Genomic DNA, 23,616 nt, shown 5'->3' with positions numbered 1-23,616 from the left:
TGTTATCGATCAAAAGCTTTATACATAAAGATATGTTTATATCCTCAATAAATGATTAAAAATTTTCTTCATCTACGTAAGATATTGCCGATCAAAACCTCTGTATATAGAGATATGTTTATATCTTCAATAAACTTGTTTACACACCAAATAAGGTTCAACATTGGTGAACACAAAAAGGGGACCAGATCCCCTCCGAATTCAAATGAACTGAGTCCACTAATTAATGAATCCTGACTATTGAAATTTGATTTAACGACTATAAACAAGGGTTCTCTAAAGTTATAATAATTGTAGTTGTTGAATCAAATTTCAATAGTTTAGATTCATTGATTAATGGGCTCAGTTCCCTTAAATCCATAGGGGATCCGGTTCCCATAAAATAGAAGTTCAATAGAAAAAAGAAGGATGTTGATGTTGTAAAGGTGACTGGATGGCTGACCATTAATCCACTTCAATATGTCTTTATCGGATGGAATGTCAGGTGACTCTACTAATATGCCTTTCACTATGTTGCTTGTGATTTGCTTCTATAAAAGCAAGGCTTATGGAACACAACACACCTAAGGATGAGAGTAATAAGTTCATGGAAGAGGAAGAGAAAAAAGAGAGAAAGAGTAGAGGGGATAATAGAGAGAGTTATTATGTATTCTTATTATTCTAAATTATAATGAAAGCACCACTGCTACTTCGAGGACATACTCCAGTCACACTGATTTTAAAAGAATCTCGTAAATTTTGTGTCTTGTTTTATTTATTCCACTGCACATACCATCGATTTTACAACAATTGAGTGTCTTTATAAGATTATAGGGTGTTAATAAAAGTATATAAGAAATCACACAAGAGAAATGGATATATAAAAACATTAAAAAAAAAACAAAAATTTAAAAAAGTTACAAATAAAATCTCATTAAGTAACAGAAATTTAAGAAAGTTACAAATAAAATCTCATTACTAAGGGTTTGTACTTAAACGATAGTTTGTGAAATTAGTATAATTTCTCACTCTATTACGTAATAATGTGCGTAAAATCAAAATAATTTACGGTGAATAAACTCATTATTTTATTGATTTTCATTATAAAAAAACCTTACATATTTTTGGCTAAAAAGCCTATCATACACACTGAGCTTCAGAGCGAACCTCTGTGCAAGAAAGCAGGCAAACGAGCAAGCAGGCATGGCTTGGGAATTGATCTATTGGCTAATCTGCTTCTGCGTTGACCTTGCCCTCTTCGCCTCCAGCCTTTACCAAGTACTTGTTTTTTTCTTCACTTCTCTTTCTTATGATCCTAAACCCTAATGAATGCCACCACCGTTAAACCCTAGAATCGCTGCTGCTCTTTTTTCCCTAATTTTTCTTTTCAAGGGCGTTTTGGGTTTGTTTTGTTAATGCGGGAGCCAAGAGCTCTCTGAGATCGCTAAAGTATATGTATTTGTGCTGAATTTTCTTGGGAAAGTGGAAATTTTTGTGGGTTTTTGAAATTTTCCTCTTAATTTCCTGTGATTTGTGGTTTTTCAAGGGAGTATACTAACTGTTAATATGAACAAATATGGGAGAAATCGGTCCAAATTTTATCGTAAATCTGAAAATTTGCCTCTGTTATTTGTGGGTTAGAGAGTTTTCATAGCATAGGTACATGTATTGGGCATCATGGATGAAATTCATATTTGTGCTTCTCGAGTGAAACGCCTCTAACGTTTTTCCCCTTCTATGCATTTTGTAGTATGTGATGTTAACAGACTTGGAGGCTGACTATCTCAACCCGTACGAACTATCAAATCGCATCAATCAATTGGTTGTCCCTGAGTTCATAGTGCACATTGTGTTCTGTTCTTTTTTCCTCTTGGCTCAACGTTGGTTCATGTTCCTTATTACAGTCCCTCTTACTTGCTATATTGCGATGTTGTAAGTATTACTCGTCATTTGAATATGCACTGGATTGCTAAAATTATGTGATGCTATTATCTCAACATAATGCTTGTGATACAATTTGTGTTTTAAGTTTTAACTGAAATGAATGCATATCGAAAACATAATCAACACCGATTTAACTTTTTGAACAGAATTGTGATTTCCATCTAGAAATTGTGACAGATAGATTTGACTAGACTTGGTATGGTTGAGAGAATTAGGGTAACATTCTTGTAATATAGCACTATATCAGGCATAAGAAGGTGAATAAGCTAAAAGATTGACTGAAATTTTAATTTCATCATTGGTCTAACTTATTATTTAACAACTTCTGTCCTAAATTTTTCAAGGGGTTAAAGTGTTCTAACCACCTGTCGCAATATTTTGCCTTCGAGAATGCAGTTGGACCGCATTTCACGTTTTCTTCTGAATTCAATAGTCAGCAGACTTGACATACTTTATTAGACAGTAACTAGTAACTAGCATCAATAATGTCACTGTTATTTCTTAAAGTGCTTTTCATATTTTGAGTGGAAAGACCACATGGATGGTGACGGGAAGGATTTCTGTTACTTTTAACCGGCCTTGTTAATTTCCTTATATGTATTCTTCACCATCATTGCGGGTGACATTTAAAAGAATGAAACTCAGCATTTCGTTCACTCTTTCTTCTAAAAGTCATTGGTCCTATATCTGGAAGTTTTGATTGGATTTCTGTATTTAGTTTCATAAAAGGATAACAAAAAAGCCATTGTACTATGTTCCTCACCACTCACGGCATTCCCCAATAATAGGGAATTTTTCATATCTCTTCTATTACATGCCATTAGCAGCGATGTTACTTTGGACAATTTAGGGTTAGTGTGTCTCTTGATTGTTAAAACTTTTGCTCTGCTATTCCATTTAAATTGAGTGGTGAAACAAAAAGAATTGGAAATAAATTATTGCTTGATCCGCTATAAATTAGATTTTGTTTTGGTTTATAGTACCTATTAAATGACTGTCCATATGCATATCTTGATGTGTGGTATTTATGTTTGAGAGGACGGGGGGTGAACTTGCATTCTCAACTTCATAACCATCATTTCCCCATGATTCATTCAGGTTTGTAAAACAGCAGCATCTTATTGATGTGACTGAAGTGTTCAGGGTTCTTAATACTGAGAAGAAATGCAGGCTTGTCAAACTTGGTTTCTACTTTTCCCTCCTTGCTGTAATCATCATCAGGTTTGTTCTTTACAGTATAAATAGACTTTTGCATACTATCTTTTGCAGGGAAATGTTTTTTTTGCTCTTTGTGTTATCATTTAATTCATTATCTCTAATTAAGTGTTTCGCTGCTGTTTGGTTATAGAATTGCCATCTCTGGAATATTAATTCCGACGGCCGGATCTGAAGAATTAGACATTCGTGCCTCTTTTCTAGAATTCTAGAACCGAAACTTCATAATCTACTTTCATTGTATATACCATTTATTACTTGGAGTAGCACCTGTTGACATGAATGATTAACAGATACATGATATCGATGGGGGTATCAAGATTAAGGATTAATGGATTCCTCCTTAGGTTGCAAAATTTTCTCAATGGCATATTTTACCTATTATTCTTTTATCATGATATCGATTGCTTTTAGAAGTCGCTGTATCCTGTATATATAGGTGGTGATATGTTTTATTTTTGATGATCCACAGTTATGGTATCTGATTTAATTATCTATCCAGCACTTAACTCTCTCTCTCTCTCTCTCTCTCTCTCTCTCTCTGAACAAAGTAGGGATTAAGTTTGCGAAATGGTAGTCTAATTCAGCTTGCAGGATTCTGTGTTCGATCAAATTATAAAATATAAAAAAAACACCTACCCTGAAGAGCCTGGGTCAGATCTATTAAAATCCTAATTTAGATCCGATAATGGAGAATATCTGCTTATTAATAAAAATTGTGTATAAATTTGTTAAGAGTAGCATGCAAGTTCTCTGAAATGATGATCCCCCGGTTTTCATACCATTGTATTTTCATTGAAATTTCTTCACCGTGTAAATATTTCATATCCCATTGTGTTGATTTTGTCAATGGGGGCTTTAGCCGCATTTCCCTACATCTGTCCACTCATAACTGCCATTCCAAAATTTGTTCCCCTTGAGGAATTGTCTTCCTTTCCAAAAAAGCGCTATTGTTTTATACGAGCCACAAGCACCAAAATGTACTCAAAGTCTGTCTTTTAATTGATTTCATTAAGCCTTGTACTTTTTTCTTTCATCATCAGTTTATCTGGAGGCGATATTGATTGTCGCTAGTTGCTTCTTTTGCCTCCCTAGGTGATGTATCAAATGCTGATAACAAATCCTAATGTGCAGGCTTACCTTAGCTGCTTTCAACTCTTTGACTAGTGAAGAACATGCTGTGATATTTTGATTACTCACTGCTTGACAGTATGATTGCCACTCATTGTAAGTTTGTTTTCTGTCTATAGTTTTGTACTACTGAAAGATGAATCATAGCTCAGGGATTATAGAAATTTAGAGCTCAAAGGGTAGAATGATTGATTCAGTGGACAACTCTACCCTTTTGTTGTTTGGTATGTGAAGTATTCGCGTTGACTGATAAGCATGGTGAATCCTTGTAGATTGTACCTTTGTGTTCAGATGATTAATGGTATAGTTGTTACTTGTTAGCTTGTCTTCAGGGTGCTTTAATCGTGTCCATGGTACGTCTTCTTTGTTTTAATTTCTTGTTCTGTTGTTAGCTTCTCTTGAAAGGCAGCAAGTATCTTGGTTGTTCATCCATTGATTTCGTAAGTGAAAGTGACAACTGAACCTGCCTTCCGACACTCCTAGTTCATAGGTTACCCTAGTCGTGCCAATTCATTCACCACTGTTATCCTTGCTGCGTTATTACTGAATGTTTGAACTTCCATTTCTGTGTCCATTTCCCGCAAAATATTGAAATTTTTATCTACTACAAATGCATTCTTTTCTTCTTTCGTACATAACCACAACAACTCTTGCCCTTGTTAGGCGAGATCTATCATCGGTTGTTGGTGGTGTCAAACCATATGTTTATCTATGCCATTACGTTACTAGTCATTTGGTAAGAGCTATAGAAACATAAATGTAGAGAAGCGGTTGCACCTCTTGTGATTAAGAGAAAACTAGGTGCTTGTAATTTCTGGTTGTGGGCAGAAAATATAGCCCAAAGACGAGTGATCTGGGCTTTTGTTGTTAGGCCAAGACTTATGTGGGTTTGGGCTTTTTTTGAGGGGGGTGGGGGGGGGGGACATGAATGGGGTTCATGTCCTTTGTTTTTGTATACCTGTTTGGGCTTTCTGAGATTGCTAGGTATTTCTTAAGAGTTAGGGTTAGGGTCCAAAGTCCTAGCCAGCCTAAATTGACAGATTTTTTGCGTAATGAACGTGACTTTCGGCACTCTTCTTCCATCTATTGCACTCCCTTCTTTTTATAATAAATAAAAGGATAAGGGGACAAAATTAAGGGAGAATTCAAAAGAGAGTGCGGAAATCAGTTTCTTTTTTAAACCGAGCTTTGAAATGACGGAAGGCATCAAAATAGGCCCCATATTTTCTTGAGAATTTTAACGAAAAACTCTTGATACTGTTCATTTTAATGAAAAACCATATTTTTACACTAAAAAGTCAATCATGGTACTATTGACTTTACTTTTTATTTTGTCTTTATCATTAAAACTTAAAGATTTCAAGTTTTTTTCATTAGTTTTTCTTATTTTCTTCACCTCCCAAGTGTCCAACCCTCATGAGCTTGTCAGACACCAGACATACGGTAGGCAGCTTCAGAAAAGCTTTGCCTTTCTTTGTACAATCAGAAGATGCCAATAATGTGCATAGTGGGCCCTACTCCCCATTGGTCCGTGACTTGTAGCGTGCTGGGTCCTTTTCGGGCCCTGGGACTTGACTAGTGTTGTTTTCCTGTTTTTGGACTGGGCCCGCCATCATTGAGGCCCTTTTTGGGCTACGGAAAGTGGACCTTCATGTGGATGGTCACTGTCAAGTGGGCCTATCAGCTCGATGACATCTGACCGTCCGATGTACCCAGTCCCTCTCTGTTGATGATGATTTTACCCCCAAAGGACCTGTTTGGGTATTGAAAGTCTCTGGAGCCTTGGTCTTCTGTTGGCTGTTTTTGTTTGGGAAGATAATTCCAACAAGGTGTTTTTTGCCTGCATCTTCCTCCATGTTCAGGCGTGGGCTTCCCTCTCTGGCTTCTGACATAAAATGAACTCACTTTTTTCCTCTTCCTTTTTCATTTATTTATTTTATTTTTTATTTATTTTTTTTTTTTAGGTACATCGATATTTTTATTAAGGGGAGGGGGAGTTCGACTAAGCCACACAATAGGCCGCCTAATTTTGTATCGAATTCGCCATCCACGAGATACGAACCTAAGACCTCTCACTTCCTAGTGAAGAGGAATATCATCAGACCGTAGTACTGAGTGGCAAATGAACTCACTCTTACATTCACTAGATGCACCGAAGATTTGTTCGGTTCGTTGTTTTTCCTTGATTCATAATTCCCATGGTTATGGAATGACATATAGTGGTTTCATTAGAAGGGTGTCGAAGTTGAAAGTGCTTCGTGAAGAAACACATTCTCCAAATAGCATTAATATATGGTATTGTAACTCAAAATCACTTTTAACTGTTACACGCTCTCAAAAGTGCTCTCGGAGTTGTTACCTGCTTGAGCATTATAATGAATGGTTTGGCGTTTATGAGCAGGTTTTTCTGACTAAAATATCTCATCCATTCATCAAAAAACCTCCCATCCACACCATCTAGGGTTTACATTATCCAAACATTAATACTGATATCGTGCCTGTTGCTTTTGCTCTCACATTCGGTATGGCCTCTAGATTGCTATGCAGCACGTGGATTGCACCTCTCATTGTTCTTTGCTTTTTGAAAATTAGTATCATTGCAGCTAGCAATTCACAAAGTGAAGTGATAATCGCACACCCGTTTTTCTTCCGCAGACTCTTATTGCATTTTGTTTATTGTTTCTGTTTGATTTATTCAATTTGACGGCCATAAACAAAGATGAATGTGTACGAGGAGAAGAGTTGTTTGTGGTTCTCATTTCCTATACACAAAATACATTGAATCATTAACAAAGTTATGATTCACCTTGTTCTGCGGTTTGCTTGTAATGGAGACATTTTTACGTACGCTCCTAGCTAGACAAAGCCTTTTGGATTGGGTTATATGAATTATTTCCTTCAACGACTTGGGGTGGAAAATGAGCTCTCAAGTGGACCCTCAACCCACTTGAATTAGACACTTGGTACGTTTCTGTGGCAGACGGTGGCGGTCCTCGATGTTTTCCATCTGGATAGTAGGTTTAGACTAACTTTATGATGATTGACATGTTATGTTGTTTGGATTGTTAAATTAAGCCACAAAACAAGAGGGTTTACATGTTTGAAATGTTAATGACCATGACTAGGGCACATTGTGTCGTCCAATAACATTGTTCGACATACAAAGTCATTCTTCCTCACCTGCAAATCACGGTCTTTTCTAGTAGAAACTCAACCTGCCATCCACAACTAGCACAAAGTTCTAATTTGTCCCTTGGAAGTGCGCATGAGGCTGGTACCTTGCTCTTAAAAATCAAAGTAAGAAAAGGTCTAATATCCAGAAATAAATATTAATTTTGAAATGGGCCTATGGGCCATCGTCACGTGGACTGCACGCAGACCCGCATTTAAATGTGGCTGCTTTCAAAATCTTATGTGGTCCAAACCCCAAATATTCCTGATGCAAACCTTTTGGCACAATTTGGTCAGCTTTTACACCATATCTATTCTTAATCCACACTAGCCGATGAACACACACTTTGTATGTGTGAACAATTTTATTTTGTATTATTATTTTTTTATTAAGGAGTGTGATTAGTTTTTAAAATTTTAAAAAGAGTATGAAAAAATGTTGATGGGACAATTTCTCTTAATAGGTGCATGTTTTATCTTAATATTATATACATTTTTTAAAAAGAGTATGAAAAAATGATGGTAAGATAATTTCTCTTAATAAGTGTATATTTTATGCTAATATTACATAATTACTGTTTTGTCCTCATGTAAATATTATGTATCAAAAACGAGGGTAAAACAGGAAAATTAGGGATATGATTGTCATTTTCTCAAAAGATACAAAATGACTATTTTGCCCTCATTATCTAAGTATTGTATATCAAAAGTGAGGGCAAAATAGGAAAAAATGGGGCAAAAAGTTGACAAGAAGGGTTCTCTTAATAATAGTATAGATAAATCCCAGTTGTCTCATTTTTCTATTTTCTTTTAAATAATTTATTATGTCCCACTTTCTCTGGGTGTCGAACTCACCACAAATAATAACTGTACAAACACAATTCGCTTCTCTCTTATCACAATTCTATCATGAACTTTGGAAGATTGTGATTGAGTTAATTGTACAGTAATTCTCTTTTTATTCAAGAAAAAGATGATAACTGCAAAAGGGGTCGAGACCTTCCAATATAACCGAAAAAACAGTAATTTGCCGCGAAAACTACACAATCGTCACGCTCAAAAGCTTTTCTTAGAGAGAGAGTGAAGGGTCACACTCACATCCAAGCACGTCTTAAGCGATTAAAGTGAATATCCCGTTGCAACGACCACTGTTGATGCCGAAGATCTAGTGTTGGCGTGTGTGGCCCTGACCAAGATGGTCCTGCTAAATGTGAAACCAATTAGCAATCCTAGCGTTTGGTAAACGTGAAAACATTTGCTGACCAAGTGACTTGATACGTTATTCAAGTTCATATGTAGTCACTTCGAACCCTTATTTCTTTCGAAAGGAAACAAAATATTCATGGAAAGAATCGACTCGAGGACAAGTCACGGCTAATTATCAAATTTATTATAAACATGTGTCGTTTTTCGTATTTGAGTGTCCCAATTAAGTATCAAACTTATCACAAATATATATGGTCTTCACATTTATGGATGTTAAACTCAACTACGATGTAAGATACTAACATTTCATAGTCAAAATATAAGATTTTTTTTAAAACTATTTTTTGGGGATAAGATTGATGGGTGCATTATTTTGTATATTTTCACGTCAATTATCCCTAATTTTGTTAAGGAATTGGTTTTTAAAAGAGCACTATTATTTTTCTTTTCTCAATTTCAACCAAGTTGTGCACTTAGAACATTTTGGTGATAAATCGACTTTATCGAGGATTTTTTATGAAAGGCCAATTGGAGGAGGAAGCTAAGAGGTTGAAGATCGTTGTGTCTAAATTTCATAATTCTCTATGGAGCCAAACATTCCAGTTTTACAAGTTAATCCTGTGGTTGTGGAAGTTACATTCTTGTTAAAACTGCACATCTATAGGAGAATGAAGATGCGAAGTCTTTCCCGCTTTTTCCTAGTAAGGTGCAATATATTCCTAGAAATATAAGACATAGAGCTACAATTTTCCTTTTGTTTTTCCAAATTTTTTTAGAAGAGGGAAGAACCCCGAAGCTGGCGTGGAAGACATATGACATGTTTTTCAAGCCAAGAATAATTCTTTGTCAATAATTGTTTACAAATTTGTTTTATTTTAGGAGAGTTTCTACTAGACCTTTTTAGACTTTTTAAGTATAAATAAGGCATCATAAGCTCTTTGTCCATATCACCACACCATCATAATACCATACCATTTATGTGTAACTAAGTTCTTTTCTAACGTTTATGATGAAGCCATGACATGAATATTTGTGAAGTACTTTGTTAATTGCTATTTGTCTCTATGTGATGTTACATTCTTAATTTTTATACGTATTTTAGTCTAGATTTGGATTTATAATGACTGATCACCCATTGAAATAAATCTTTGAGGATGACCAATAAATTAAGTTTACTAGAATTAAGACTAAGAAGAGTAGATAAACTAGTGAGAATGACCAATATCAAGCTAGCCCTACTTGGTTGATAATTCTTCTATACTTAATGGGTTTCTATGTGTTAATTGTATGTCAGACAAAAAATATATTTTCATTGTAGAGATACACGAGTTAATGTTTGACCACAGATTAATTCACACCTTGGAAAGAACAACCTTTAACATTAGCATGATAATTGGATAGTAGTTGGCTCTAGAAAAGTAAATAGGATTGTTGTTGATGGATTCATAACCTTAAGCTTCATTGTTTCTCAAATTCTTCTTGACATGTGTTTATTTTGTTTACTTGTCTTTTTAATTTTTTTGTTAATTTTAATCTTAATCAATCATTCAATTCAATCTAATTGATTAATTAAGTTAGATTTGATTAGTCGGTTAAATTGGTGTTAAAGTAATTCATATGGAATCGACTTTGTATTTACATATTTTACTACAATTGTTCGTGCAGTTACGAGTATAATTGGTTTGATGATTTGTTAGAAATGTGAGTAGGGTTAAACATTATGACCTCAAAAGGGTAGATGGAATCTAATAACTTGATAAGGATGTAGAATAATTTAGATCAGAAATCATGTGGATTAGATCACCAGAATGCATGCATGTCTGTGTTCTTCTGGTAAGCCAATAATATGCTTGTTGCATTCGGAATATTAGATGAGAATGCATGTGAAATGGTTAAATATTTGGTGTAGTAGTAGATGGTATGATATGACAATTTGACAATATAGATTCATGCAAATAGACATGACAAAGTCGTGCAACTGCTCTGTGAAAAGATATTCGACACATATACGTCGCAAACTCATTTTTTTCCCTTTTTATTTTTGTTCCAATATGTTACCACTTACCATCATCATGGGTAGCGCATATATAATCCTTCGTTAACTTTTTATCAACTAAGTTGTTGAGAATAAATTCTATATCGATGGGAAGAGAGATCATGCATGAACTTATAAGTAAATTGATCAGCTTTCTATAGTGCCAAATTAATTTTATAGTAGAACTCAAATTTTATTCATTAGTTGTTTGTTAAACATAAAGAGAAAATATAGTATACCTGAAGATCAGGACCCAAAGTTACCTACTTAAAGACACTCGGTCTAATTATCATCATCGAGCATAAACTACATGATCAACACTCCTAACTAAATACAAAACTTCCAAAAGACAAGAACACAACATGCCATGCATTACACACTATAATGTGGGTCTCGGTAAAAAACCTTCCCAAAAAAACTTGTTATTATAGAGATTGACTTATGTACACCATTTTCTTTTTCACTTTTTGCACCTTTTTTTTTATATTTGTTTCTTAATCTAATGGGTTGAAAAATTAGAGTGATTTTTTTTTTTTTTTTGAAATTCAAAATTAAGGTGAATTTAACTACGTATTCAACTAGGTTATTTATTTATTTAGAATTTTGAAGAAGACGTATTCAACTAGGTTCTATGTAAAGAATAACTATATATTCAACTAAGAATATTGTTGATAGATACATGAGAACTGAGAAACTAAGGGTACAAACCACCTTTATATCTCTAGATGATACATAAATGCATGTACGATACATAAAGTTAAATTCCCAAATGAACTAGGAGATAACATCAATGCATGTTTCATATTCAATAAGAAACATGAACCTAAGCTATAACAATGAGCCTTGCTTTTTATTTATTTATTTATTTTTGATCAAATAATATTATCTACACTAAAGGAGAGGGTGTCCACTTAGTCTCATAATGTGCTAGCAATAGTGTGGTTCAAGTTCTCCTTTGGCGAGAATCAAACCTAAGACCTCTCACTTATAGGTGAAGAGAAATACTACTAGACCGTAGTACTAAGTGACTTGTCTCTTATTATATGATCACGATTTTCCATCTTTAAACATTTTCTCCTCGTTCTTGAATCAAACCTATACTAGCAAAAATCCGTCATCTTCAGTCTTGACGAATTTGTACGTACAAAACGATTAACACATTTGATCAAAGACCAAAGCTTCACGCACCCACGAGGTGGGGGGTTGGCTAGTAGGTCTCCTGTGCCTAAGTTAATATCTATGAAAAGAGTGAGTGGTTAGAGCTTGCATGCGTAGCAAAAAGCTTACCAAAATTTGGTGGAGATAGAGGTATTTATTAGGAGGAGGTGGCGGACGATAGTGTTAGGGAGTAGCCCTACACATGCTGGCATCCTATTGGCCAAAGTATGTCATCTGTTTGATGAATGAAGAAAGAATATTCCCAAGATATTAATTAGGAGATAATATCATGGGGTACTGGTGGAAGTATTCTAAGTGATAGGGATTCCTTACTTGCTTGAGTTGATTTTCAATTGAGATTGTATTAAAGATGGATTTGGTAATTAATCCCTATTTTTAATACTTATGACTTTTTCATACTATGAGTAGGGGAGCTTTGAGCAGTCATGTCAGCTGCTTGAACTTCTTGAGATGTTGAGCTGCGCGTGAGAATATTTGTATGTCTGCTCATTTAATGAAGGTCATATTGTCTTTCTTGAAAAAAACGTTCATGTGTCGCCTTCTGAATTTTTGAAATTATTTCTAACTCCATATAACCCTTTTTCAAACTTTTCCTTCTAATTAAATACCCCTTTCTTATCCTACATAATTTCCCAACTTACTGTGTCTAATCCCGCTATTATTAAATTTACCAAACATGAACCACAGCTCTTGATTTTTGTAATTGGATTTTTTTTTATTTTTTTGGGTCATGAGTCGTGACTCCCCCACCAAACACGAGAAATTCACACAAAAAATGTGGCCTAAAGGTTCATAAAATAGACCGAATTCAAAAATGAAGTCATTCTCAATAACATAAACGTTAAAGTCAAATTTGTTTTTGAAATGTTGTGCGATTAACAAAACTACAAATAGGAATCTCTGTACTTTTTAAAAATAAATAATCATCATCAAACACAAAACAGTAAGACTCATTTTTGTTCCAAAAAAAAAAAAAAAAAAAAAAAAAACTCTAAGACTCATTTTTAAGGAGTGCATGAACAATCTTTTGTTTCTTGTGACAAATAATACTTCCCTCTTAGTCTTACCAAATTCCTTAAAACTCAAATGGTTGTTTGAGCACTTAAAACTTATATGCACTGTTTAAAATCCTAATTGATTATTAGATGACTTCCTTAAACTCTTTTTTTCCCTTCAACAATATTATCGAGGGAGAATTTGAACTCTAACCGAGACTGAAACCAAGATCAAATTCACATGTATTAATTAGTATGCAACATGAAAAGGTAGAATAAGGCCAGGAAGTTACCAAGCAACTCCAAGTGAATAACCCAACCATGACTATCTAACCAATTACCTATGAACAAATGAATAACCAAACAAACTGAATCCAAGCGAGTGAATGAACGAGCCAGAGGTTTGTAAAGAGCAAGGGACTATAAAAAATAAAAAAAACACTACCAAGAGCTAAGTTTGTTGGATCCTCCTCATCTTCAGAACTAAAAAAAAAGAGAGTTTGAACTCTCTTCGTCTTCTTCTTTGTCTCCATTTCCAACTTTCTCTCCTTCGCATTTTTCTCCCCACCCCAACTACTTCTTGAAGGATGATTAGGGCTCATAAACCCTTTCTTTCATTCATCAATAGGGTCTCAATTAGTCACAATTGGAAGAACCCATAAACTCTTATATTGGTATAAAAGAGATCAAAGGAGATGGCGGTATGTTTAAACTTTGGCAAATGAATTGTAGGGTAAATATTACTGCTTGAGTTACAAACCCTTATATAATTTCATCATACCGATTGAATATCGTTACCATATTAACAACTATATATCACATAAACCAAATGAATGATTGTCCTAGCCTGGTTATGCTTCCTATTTTAGCACCAATAGTAGCATCTTTCAGAAGGTGGTACTTGATAGGGATTTTACCACACACGCAAACGGGTTAAAAATTTCTATAATACTTGCAAGAATAACAAGGATATTGTAGTATAAACAGGTCTCGCAAGGTCGTTCTTCACAAGGATTATTAAATACTTTGAAGCAAATTAAATTTCAATTAATTATTGAAAAGTAGAAATTTGAGATGATTGATTTTTATGACCTAATTTAATAAAACGAATTTAACTAATAAAAGTAAACTAATATGCAATATTAAAGATGAAGAAAAAGGAAACAATTTTGTAGAAATCAAATTAAGAAAACACTAGGCATCCGCCGTCACCTTAACAATCCTATATAGTTATTTCAATTACTTATGACTTATACATGCATATTTCGAAGGTTAGGTTTTCCTAATATATGCCTGCTTGGAACCCCAACATAGAGCGCATATCAAACATGCAATCCGTCAGTGGTATTCAGATCAAATCTAAACATGCATGACTCATTAAGTTTTGTGAAACCTTTTGAAAAACCATGCAACCCTCAAGACGTGGTATTCATCCTAAGTGAACTTGCACATATTAATCACAAGAAACTTTCATCAATTTCAGGGACCGACCTCCAACCAAAATTGCATCAAATTACTTTTTTAAACATCTTAATGGTGACCAAACATCAAGATAATTAGATAGTTTAAATCAATGATTAATAATTCGAAAACCTACATGCATATAATCATAAGCAAATTAAAGAGAAACTACATATTCTTGTTAAAACTCGTGGCCTCACCCTAGTAAAAAGAGAATTAGTTACGCATATTCATAATAAAAATCATAAAGTTCTTTATTGAAATAATAAAAGATCGAAAACACCTAGAATGGAAAAAGTCTAAAAATCTCTACACTTGACCAATTCCCTCTCTTCAAGAACGCATAGAGAAGAAGTAGACCCAAGAATAAAGCTGGCCAAGCTTATTTAACCTAGCAGAAATTAAATCCTCGTAATCAAAGGTCTTCCAATTGAACTAGTAAACTAAATAACTAAAATAAAATAGGAAACATAACCCTAAATTAAATGATAAAATTCGCCTAAAATCTGAACAGCCACATTTTGGACCCCTAAACTGCTCCAAAACCGGCTCAATACAGCTGGACACTTTTCTAGAAGGCCACAAACCCATCAGAGGTGATCTTGGGCTCCAAAAACGCAATTTAAGCCCAGAAACGTCATTTCATAGCACCACGCACAACTCCTTAATTTAATCGCCAGAAAATAACTGCTTGGTAGAAAAATCCCAAATTTTGACACAAATACGCTAGAGACACATGAATGTCATTCAATTTGAATCACTCCAAAATTTGTCCGTTTGATCACGTTTTACTCCAAAAGAAGTCGAATGTCCTGTATTGAAAATATAAATCAAAGTATCAAAATTTTACCAGAATAATTACCAAAACATACTAAGAATAGGGTAAAATATATAATATGAAATTGACTCATCAGTACATTATTCTCATTGATTGTGTCCACCCTTAGAGCATCTCAACAACCTAGTTAATGAGATTTTTCTGGCCACTTTAACAAAAAATACCGAAAAGTCAAGCTCCAATAGGTTAGCTAAATGACTAGTTATCTTAACTTTGTGAATAGTAATTAGCTAAATTTAGCTAGGAAGAGAGAGAATTTTTTTTTTTTCTTGATGAAGAGTGGGGAATACAACCCAAAAAGGTAAACTACAAAACAACAGCAGACGTAAAACGAGTCTGAGGGGCTCCAATATCATCATCTGTGAGAGCTGCTCTAATCCAAGCAGGAGGCTCACCAATACAAGAAGGAAGTTGTTATTAGCACTCCAACAATTTCATTTGGCACTCCAAACTTTCTATAATTAGAAAGAAAAGTACACTTATGAGGATTGTAAAATGTCATTTTTGGAGTGCTAATAACAATTCCCTACAAGAAAGTTAAATTTTTGCTAAACATTAAAAATTATAAAATTGCACTTTTTGTGGATTTCAAGAGAAGAAAAAAAGGTTTCGCTTGTTAAGTATAGGAAAAATAATATTAAAATATTTTAACTTAAGCTAAAATAGTTAGGATTGTTGGAAGTGGTGGCTAACCAAATGAACATTTAGGTCAAATAATAAAAATTAGCTAGCATTGTTAGAGATGCTCTAAGGATGGTCATAGGTTAATTAGCTGACCTTGGTACATGTACTGAGACAGCGAGGACTATATATACATATTTGCATTATTGCTAGTAAATACATATATATTTGCATTATTGCTAGTAAATACGGCGTATGTAAGGCATTATTTTGTCTTTGTTGGTCTTGATATAGTCCCCCGCTTATATCTTTTTCGTTTGCTTTCATTATTATTAATAAATTCGGTGGAGGAGGAAAGAGCAGGGGAATGCTGGGTGTAATGGTCTTAACCATTTCGGAGAAGGGTAGATGGCTCGCACGCGACTATTGCAGAGCAACTAATTTCACCTAATCTTTCTTCATTTTGAAAAAAAAAAAAAAAAAAAAAAATCTAAAATCATATAATCGTTGGATAAGTGGTACTCGTTTTAGTTATTTTTTTATAGAATCGTATTCTTTCATTTTCTTCACTATAAATGAATGTCTTATTTTTTGGATTTGTTTAACTTTTGCCTTGTTGAATTTGGAGGAAACTGATACAATCTTCACCTGATATATCAATTTTGTGTGGTGGCTTGCACTGAACCAGCGTGAGTTCTAGGTCATCGAGATAATGGATATGGTACTTCCATGCAAGTCTCATTGATAAGCATTAATTTTTTTTTTTAATATCTCAAATTCAAAAAAGAAATTCATAATTTTTAATTTTGTACAAAAAATTAAATGAAATGTTATTGGCACTCCAAAAATCTCATTCTACACTCCTCACAAGTATATTTTTCTTTCATAATATAGAAAATTTGAAATGTACAATCAGATTTTTGAAGTACCAATAATAATTCTCAAAATTAAATGTAGGAAGACCTTTTATAAAACTTGACCTTTCACTGTCAATTTTGGTGTCAGTACTTTTGTTTTTGTCCTAGCATCAATTGATGTAATAATTTTTTATTAACCATAAATAAATAAAATTTAAAGTGAGTCATAACATGAACAAATAAATTATCCCAATATTAGTTTAGAGATATAAAGTTAAAGTAATCAGTGACAAAACTAGAATTTCATGTGTAGAGGGGGCTCTTAAATATATTGGTACTGTGAAATCAAAACAAGTGAGATTAGAGTAATTTGAATAAAAATTGAAAGACCATAAATTCAATAGAGAGAACTAAAAATATTGTACAAACCCATAAACCGAATATGAGGTAAAAGTAAGCAGGAAAAATTTTAAATTATAAGTTAAAGCTAAAGAAAAGTTGATGGAATAAGGAGGGTAAGTTAAGGTTGCACCGTAATACGAGGCATGAAGAGAAAAATGAGGTCTGGTCTGGAACGAAAAAGATATTGGATTGAGAACACACTTGAATTTTAAGAGTATTAGACTGATTTATAGCAACAACATCTGTTAAAATGGAAAAAAAAAAAAAAAAAAAAAAAAGGTGCGCTAGAGACCATTTTGGTCCCTTAGTGACTCTGCCCATAGGAATAACGAGTTTGTACCTTTGATTCTAAACCAAGATCGTGTCTTTACGAGTTGGAATATCGAGTAGGTACAAATGTTCATGTTTAACGTCTTAAGAGTTGTAAACAATCGATTGCTTAAATGAATAGAGTCTTCAAACGTTAAATTCTGGCTCCACGACTTTGTCACCCTTCCCTTCTAACGTTTTACAATGAGTATCTATCTCATGAGGAGATGGAATTTGGACTCCAAAGCATTTTCTTGGATGCTGTTCTCCACAATTTTGATCAACCTGGGAAGGATGACGAAAATGTGAATTCTGGAAACCTTTGGGCAGATTTTTGTAATTTGCATATAGGAAGTATTATTGGTACTTCAAAAATCTCATTCTACACTCCTTACAAGTATTTTTTTCTTTCCTAATATAGAAAATTTGAAGTGTAAAATAAGATTTTTGAAATGCTGATAACAATTCTCCTTGGATATTCACAAATTAATTGCCTTTACCTTTTTGGTGTAATGGCTCTGCGGCTTTTGACAGTGATAAATCATAAAAGAGCCTTTCTAGGTTCTTTCCGTAAATTAATTGTTTTGAGTAGTATGGACCCAAAACTTTTTTGTTCAATTTATGAACCTAATGAAGCCTGGGTTGGGCCTGCCCAGTTGTTATAAATTCAAATTAAGGCTTTTTTTTATTTATTTATTTTTTATTTTTTATGAGCTACCCAACCATGGTGGATGGGAAATTAAATTAAGGCTAATTAGATCTATGTAGTCACTTAATATTACAGTATAGTAGTATTTTTCTTTATTTGGAAATTAGAGGTCTTAGATTCGATTTTCAGCAAAGATGAGTTTGAATCACATTATTGCTAGTCCATTTGGAAGTACTTTTAAAATTACTGAAAAAGCTTTTGCTGAAAATGTTTTTGGATTCCAAAAACACTGAACTTAAAAACACTTGAAGTGTTTTCTGCAATAAGCACCAGTTATATGCTTCTAGCAACGAGCACTTTAAGTGCTTTTCTATGATTTGATTGCATTTTTATTAAGAATTAGTTTCAAAAGAACTCTCATCAAAAGTGTTGTCAGTCATTTTAAAAACACTTCTAAATGAGCCATACAATTCGACTTAGTCCACTACAAAGGAGTCTCAAGCCCGGATAAAGGAGAAGGGGGAGAGCGTCAGGTAGTCGACAGCCAACACTCCTAGATTACGTCGAATCCTTATGAAAATGAATCCATAACGAAATCGCGCTAAAACTAGGGCGTCACCCATAAGTGGCATGCTGTGTGGCCCGAGCACAGTGATAAGTGAGCAAAGGTCGCTGTATCTCCATCGGTTCTCGGATGTAGTGTTAAATGAGCAAGGGGGCCATATAAACTTCTTTTTGAATGACTAAACTCAAAGTTGTTTGGAAGCATATGCTCCTATCAACTTTACACAAGACACACAAAAGAAGTACTATGATGTTATTAGACGAGGGAGGGTGAAGAAGCTAGGACAGGAGGGTAGAGTTTAAGAGAGTAGAATGCGTTTAGGAACATGGAATATAAGAATCTTAACGGGAAAATCTACGGAAGTAGTGGAAGTTATGGTGAGGAGAAGGATAAGTATTATGTGCCTACAAGAAACTAAGTGGGTTGGTTTTAAGGCAAATGATCTAGAAAACTCAGGTTTCAAACTTTGGAATTCGGGCACAAATAGAATGAGAAACAGTGTTGGCATCATCGTGGACAAAACCTTGACACAAGATGTTGTTGATGTCAAGAGGGTAGGAGATAGAATTATGGCAATCAAGATTGTAATAGGACAAGAACTCATCAATGTGATTAGTGCGTACGCACCTCAAGTAGGGTTGGATACGAGTTTGAAGGAGAAATTTTGGGAAGATCTTGGAGACTTGGTGCAAGGAATTGCTCAGACAGAGAAAGTATTTATAGGAGGAGATTTAAATGTACATGTGGGCAAGAAGACAGGAAACTATGGAGGTTTTCATGGTGGCCATGGTTTTGGGGAGAAAAACGAGGATGGGGAAGCCATCTTGGATTTTGCAATGGCATATGATCTCTTTTTAGCCAACACCTTCTTTAAGAAGAGAGAAGCACATGTGATCACCTACAAGAGTGGGTCGTCAAAAACACAAATAGATTTTCTTCTAATGAGGAAGGGGGATCATATAACTTGTAAGGATTGCAAAGTTATACCGGGAGAGAACTTGGCTAATCAAATCGCTTATTGGTGATGGATGTACATATCAAAAGAGAGAAAAAAAGAACAAGATCTTGAAGTGCCCAAAGACTAGATGGTGGAATCTAAAAGGAGAAAAACAAGCCAATTTCAAAGAGAAAGTAATCACCTAATGCGTGTGGGATAGAGAATGGGAAGCTAGCCAAATGTGGGATTTCATGGCTAGTTGTATCCAAAAAGTAGCAAAAGAGGTATTAGGAGAGTCCAAGGGCTTTGCTCCTCACCAAAAGGAATCTTGGTGGTGGAATGAGGAGGTACAAACAAAGGTTAAGGCTAAGAAGGAATGTTGTAAAGCCTTATACAAGGATATGACCGATGAAAACGGTGAAAGCTATAGAATAACAAAGCAGGAGGCGAAGAAAGTTGTGATAGAAGCTAAGCTAGCAGCATATGACGATATGTATAAGCGACTAGATACCAAAGAATGAGAGTTGGGTATCTATAAACTATCTAGAGCAAGGGAAAAGAAGACAAGGGACCTAAACCAAGTGAGGTGCATCAAGGATGAGAATGGAAAGGTTCTTGCTACAGAGAATGCAGTCAAAGATAGATGGAAATGTTATTTTCATAATTTTTTCAATGAAGGATATGAAATGAGTACTTCTTTGGGGGAGTTGAGTAACTTAGAAGAGTGTAGAAACTACACATTTTATTGCTGAATTAGGAAGGAAGAAGTGGTTGTAGCTTTGAAAAATATGAAGCATAGAAAAGCAGTGGGCCCAGATGATATACCAATCGAAGTGTGGAAAGTCTTGGGATCAAAGACATTTTTAATAGGATTTTGAAAACGAAGAAGATGCCAAATGAGTGGCGAAAGAGCACTTTGGTGCCTATCTATAAGAATAAGGGCGACGTAAAAAATTGTATGAACTATAGTGGTATTAAGCTAATGAGTTATACAATGAAGCTTTGGAAGAGAGTCATTGAGCATAGACTAAGGCAAGAGATGCGGGTCTCGAACAACCAATTCAGGTTCATGCAAGGGCATGCAACCATGGAGGTAATCTATCTCTTACGAAGATTGATGGAAATATATAGAGATATGAAAAATGACTTACACATGGTCTTTATAGATTTGGAAAAAAACGTATGATAGGGTCCCAAGAGATATTCTTTGGAGGATTTTAAAGAAGAAAGGAGTACGAGTAGCATATATCCAAGCTATAAAGGATATGTATGATGGAGCAAAGACGGCCGTAAGAACTCATGAAGGACAAACCGAAAGCTTCCCCATAATTGTAGGGTTACATCAAGGCTCATCTTTAAGTCCTTACTTTTTTGCATTGGTAATGGATGAGTTAACGGGACATATTCAAGATGATATTCCTTGGTGTATGCTTTTCACAGACGATATAGTGTTGATAGATAAAACTCAGGAAATGAGTAAATACGAAGCTTAACCTTTGGAGAGAAGTGTTGGAATCTAAAGGTCTTCGCCTAAGTCGATCAAAGACATAATATATGGAGTGCAAGTTCAATGCAAATGGAGGCCCAAATAAGTTAGGGATGAGGATTGGAGACCAGAAAGTACCAAAGAGCGACTGATTTCGCTACCTAGAATCTATCTTGCAAAAGAACAAAGAATTAGATGGAGACCTTAACCATAGAATACAAGTTGGATGGATGAAGTGGAAGAGTTCATCCAACGTGTTGTGTGACCGTCGTATGCCACTGAAGCTCAAGGGAAAATTTTATAGAATGGCAATAAGGTTGGCGATGTTGTATGGCATGGAATGTTGGGCGGTGAAGCATCAACACGTACATACAATGGATGTAGCGGAGATGAGGATGCTTTGTTGGATTTGTGGGCACACGAGAAATGATAAGATTAGGAATGAGGATATCCAAGGTAAAGTAGGAGTAGCCAAAATTGAAGGAAAGATGAGAGAAAATCGGTTACGGTGGTTTGGACAATGCAACGAAGGGCTATTGACGCTCATGTTAGAAGATACGACTATGGGACAGAGGTCCAAGGCCGAAGGGGTAGAGGAAGACCTAGGAAGACTTTGGAAAAGACTCTAAGAAAAGACTTAGAGTATTTGGATCTAACGGAGGACATGACACAAAATCGAGTGCAATGACATTCTAGGATTCTTATAGCCGACCCCACTTAGTGGGAAAAGGCTTTGTTGTTGTTATTGTTGTGTTGTTAAATAGAAAATTTAAATTTAAATTTCTCCCAATTTTCTATTTAACAAAATGCACATTCGACAATATTTAAATTTGTTTTTACAATCTCGATTGGACCCATTTAAACAACTCTTTGATATCTTGTTAAAATTTTAGTGAGATGGATCAATGTGCAATGGCGTACTACTAACCACATTGATATTAATCCTCAACTTTCATCTTATAATATACTAGTGCAACATGTGTGGAACCACTCAAAATAAGATGTTTAGTTTTGTCGATTTTCTAATGTGTGATTCTTGTATGCTTTAAGTTTTAACACCTTACTTGTGTCTATTTTTATTTTGGTAAAGACCTTACATATCTAATTTACTTATCTTATGAATCATGCTTCACTATGTTTATTTGTCTTGTACATGCAATCATGCATTGTCGAGTGATTAAACATTTTCGAAACTTTATTTAAAAATGAGAAATGTTAAAAAGACTCTTTTAAAACGGGACTTTCGATAGACTCTCTAGCACCTCATAGTTTAATCTCAATTTCAATGTCAACTTTTCAAAACATTGAACAAAAAACATAAGATAACGGAAAGTTATGAAGAATCTTACTTTTAAGAGAATCTCTTTAACATTTCTCCTTAAAAAATTCAAGTTTTGGAATAAATTTACATTAATCCAATTGACAATCAACAGTCGATATTTCCGTAAATTGAGCTGTCGATATTGTTGTGAATAACAATCCTTTCATCACACGCGATAAACCTTTGCTCATATGCCCTGAGCACTAAATCACAAAAGTCAGTGGTGGTCCAAATGTTTTGCACCAAATTATTACAAAACCAAAAAATCCAGGCAGTAAATATGTGGTAAAGTAAATTAACTTTTTAATCGCCCACCCTACGTTGACGACGATTGAGGACACTTCACTCCACTGTAATTAATGAAGATCATTTCCAAATCATTTTTTTTAGAATATCGAGATCTTTTAATTATGTTTGTTCATCGTAAATTGTGTGATCAAATTATTTAAAATTTTTTTATTTGAAATTAAATACAAACAGTATCTGATGAAAACTGACCGCACGATATACAATGAACGGATACAATTAAAGGATATTCGAGATGCTCAAAAAGAGGATCCGAAGAGGATCTTCATTCCACTGTAATTACTGATAATTTATGTGTATACACAAATGGGGTAAATATAATTAATGAATTATTATTACAATTATTATTGGGAAGTGTTATTGTTACTCTAAAAATTACATTTTACATTCCTTATAAATGTATTTTTCTTTATAAATATAGAAAGTTTGGAGTTTAGGATGAGAATTTTGAAATTCCAATAACATGGATAGTAATTATTATCGATGCAAGAAAACGACGGGTCGTCTTCTTCTAATTGTGTCGGGTTTCGGCTTCGTGGACGGTCCCCGCCCCATGGGACCCGGCATACATATCATTCGATTCTACGGCCCCAAGGCCTACCATCCAACCACTGCAGCGCACTGTACTGTACACCTTCTCATTTGCGGTTTGACCACTTTCAGTACGGTTCCATGGTATAAAGGGAAATGAAAAACATTTATTGTAAAAAAAAAAAAAAAAAAAACTATAAATAAAAGACTGGACAATTGTTTGGAAGAATATTTGTATTTCATATTGGGAAATACATAATATTAAACTAAAAATAATAATAAGATATAAGAATCATATAATAGATCAATTTTTATGGTTGTGTAAAGGAAAATAGAGAATTAATTGTTGGTTCGTTTGAAAGTGTTTTTAAATAAACTAAAGATGATTTTAGAGAAAAAAATTTTGGGTTCTAAAAGTACTTTAAGTACTTTTTGCAAGAAACACAAAGTATATGTTTTCTGCAAGAAGCACAAATTA

The 23,616-nt window shown here is 34.4% G+C and overlaps 1 protein-coding gene and 1 pseudogene across 2 annotated transcripts; both read left to right on the top strand.

Moving 5' to 3' along the window:
* Positions 1-1,103: 1,103 nt before the first annotated feature.
* Positions 1,104-4,589, top strand: LOC137745219 (protein cornichon homolog 1-like). Of its 2 annotated transcripts, none has more exons than XM_068485137.1 (4): positions 1,104-1,257; positions 1,730-1,911; positions 3,022-3,144; positions 4,273-4,589. In XM_068485137.1, the coding sequence occupies exons 1-4, from the start codon at positions 1,183-1,185 to the stop codon at positions 4,328-4,330; spliced, it is 438 nt and encodes a 145-aa protein (XP_068341238.1). In that variant the 5' UTR covers positions 1,104-1,182; the 3' UTR covers positions 4,331-4,589. The 2 variants fall into 2 exon arrangements, with proteins under 2 accessions (XP_068341238.1, XP_068341237.1); XM_068485136.1 differs by lacking the exon at positions 4,273-4,589 and adding an exon at positions 3,272-3,521.
* A 12,981-nt stretch (positions 4,590-17,570) lies between these two features.
* Positions 17,571-20,015, top strand: LOC137744514 (uncharacterized; annotated as a pseudogene).
* The last annotated feature ends 3,601 nt before the right edge of the window (positions 20,016-23,616 follow it).

The sequence above is a fragment of the Pyrus communis genome, chromosome 9 (assembly GCF_963583255.1).
Source record: "Pyrus communis chromosome 9, drPyrComm1.1, whole genome shotgun sequence".
Taxonomy (NCBI): Eukaryota; Viridiplantae; Streptophyta; class Magnoliopsida; order Rosales; family Rosaceae; genus Pyrus; species Pyrus communis.
The sequence above is the reverse complement of the archived record's forward strand: the minus strand, read 5'-3'. Positions and strand labels throughout refer to the sequence as shown.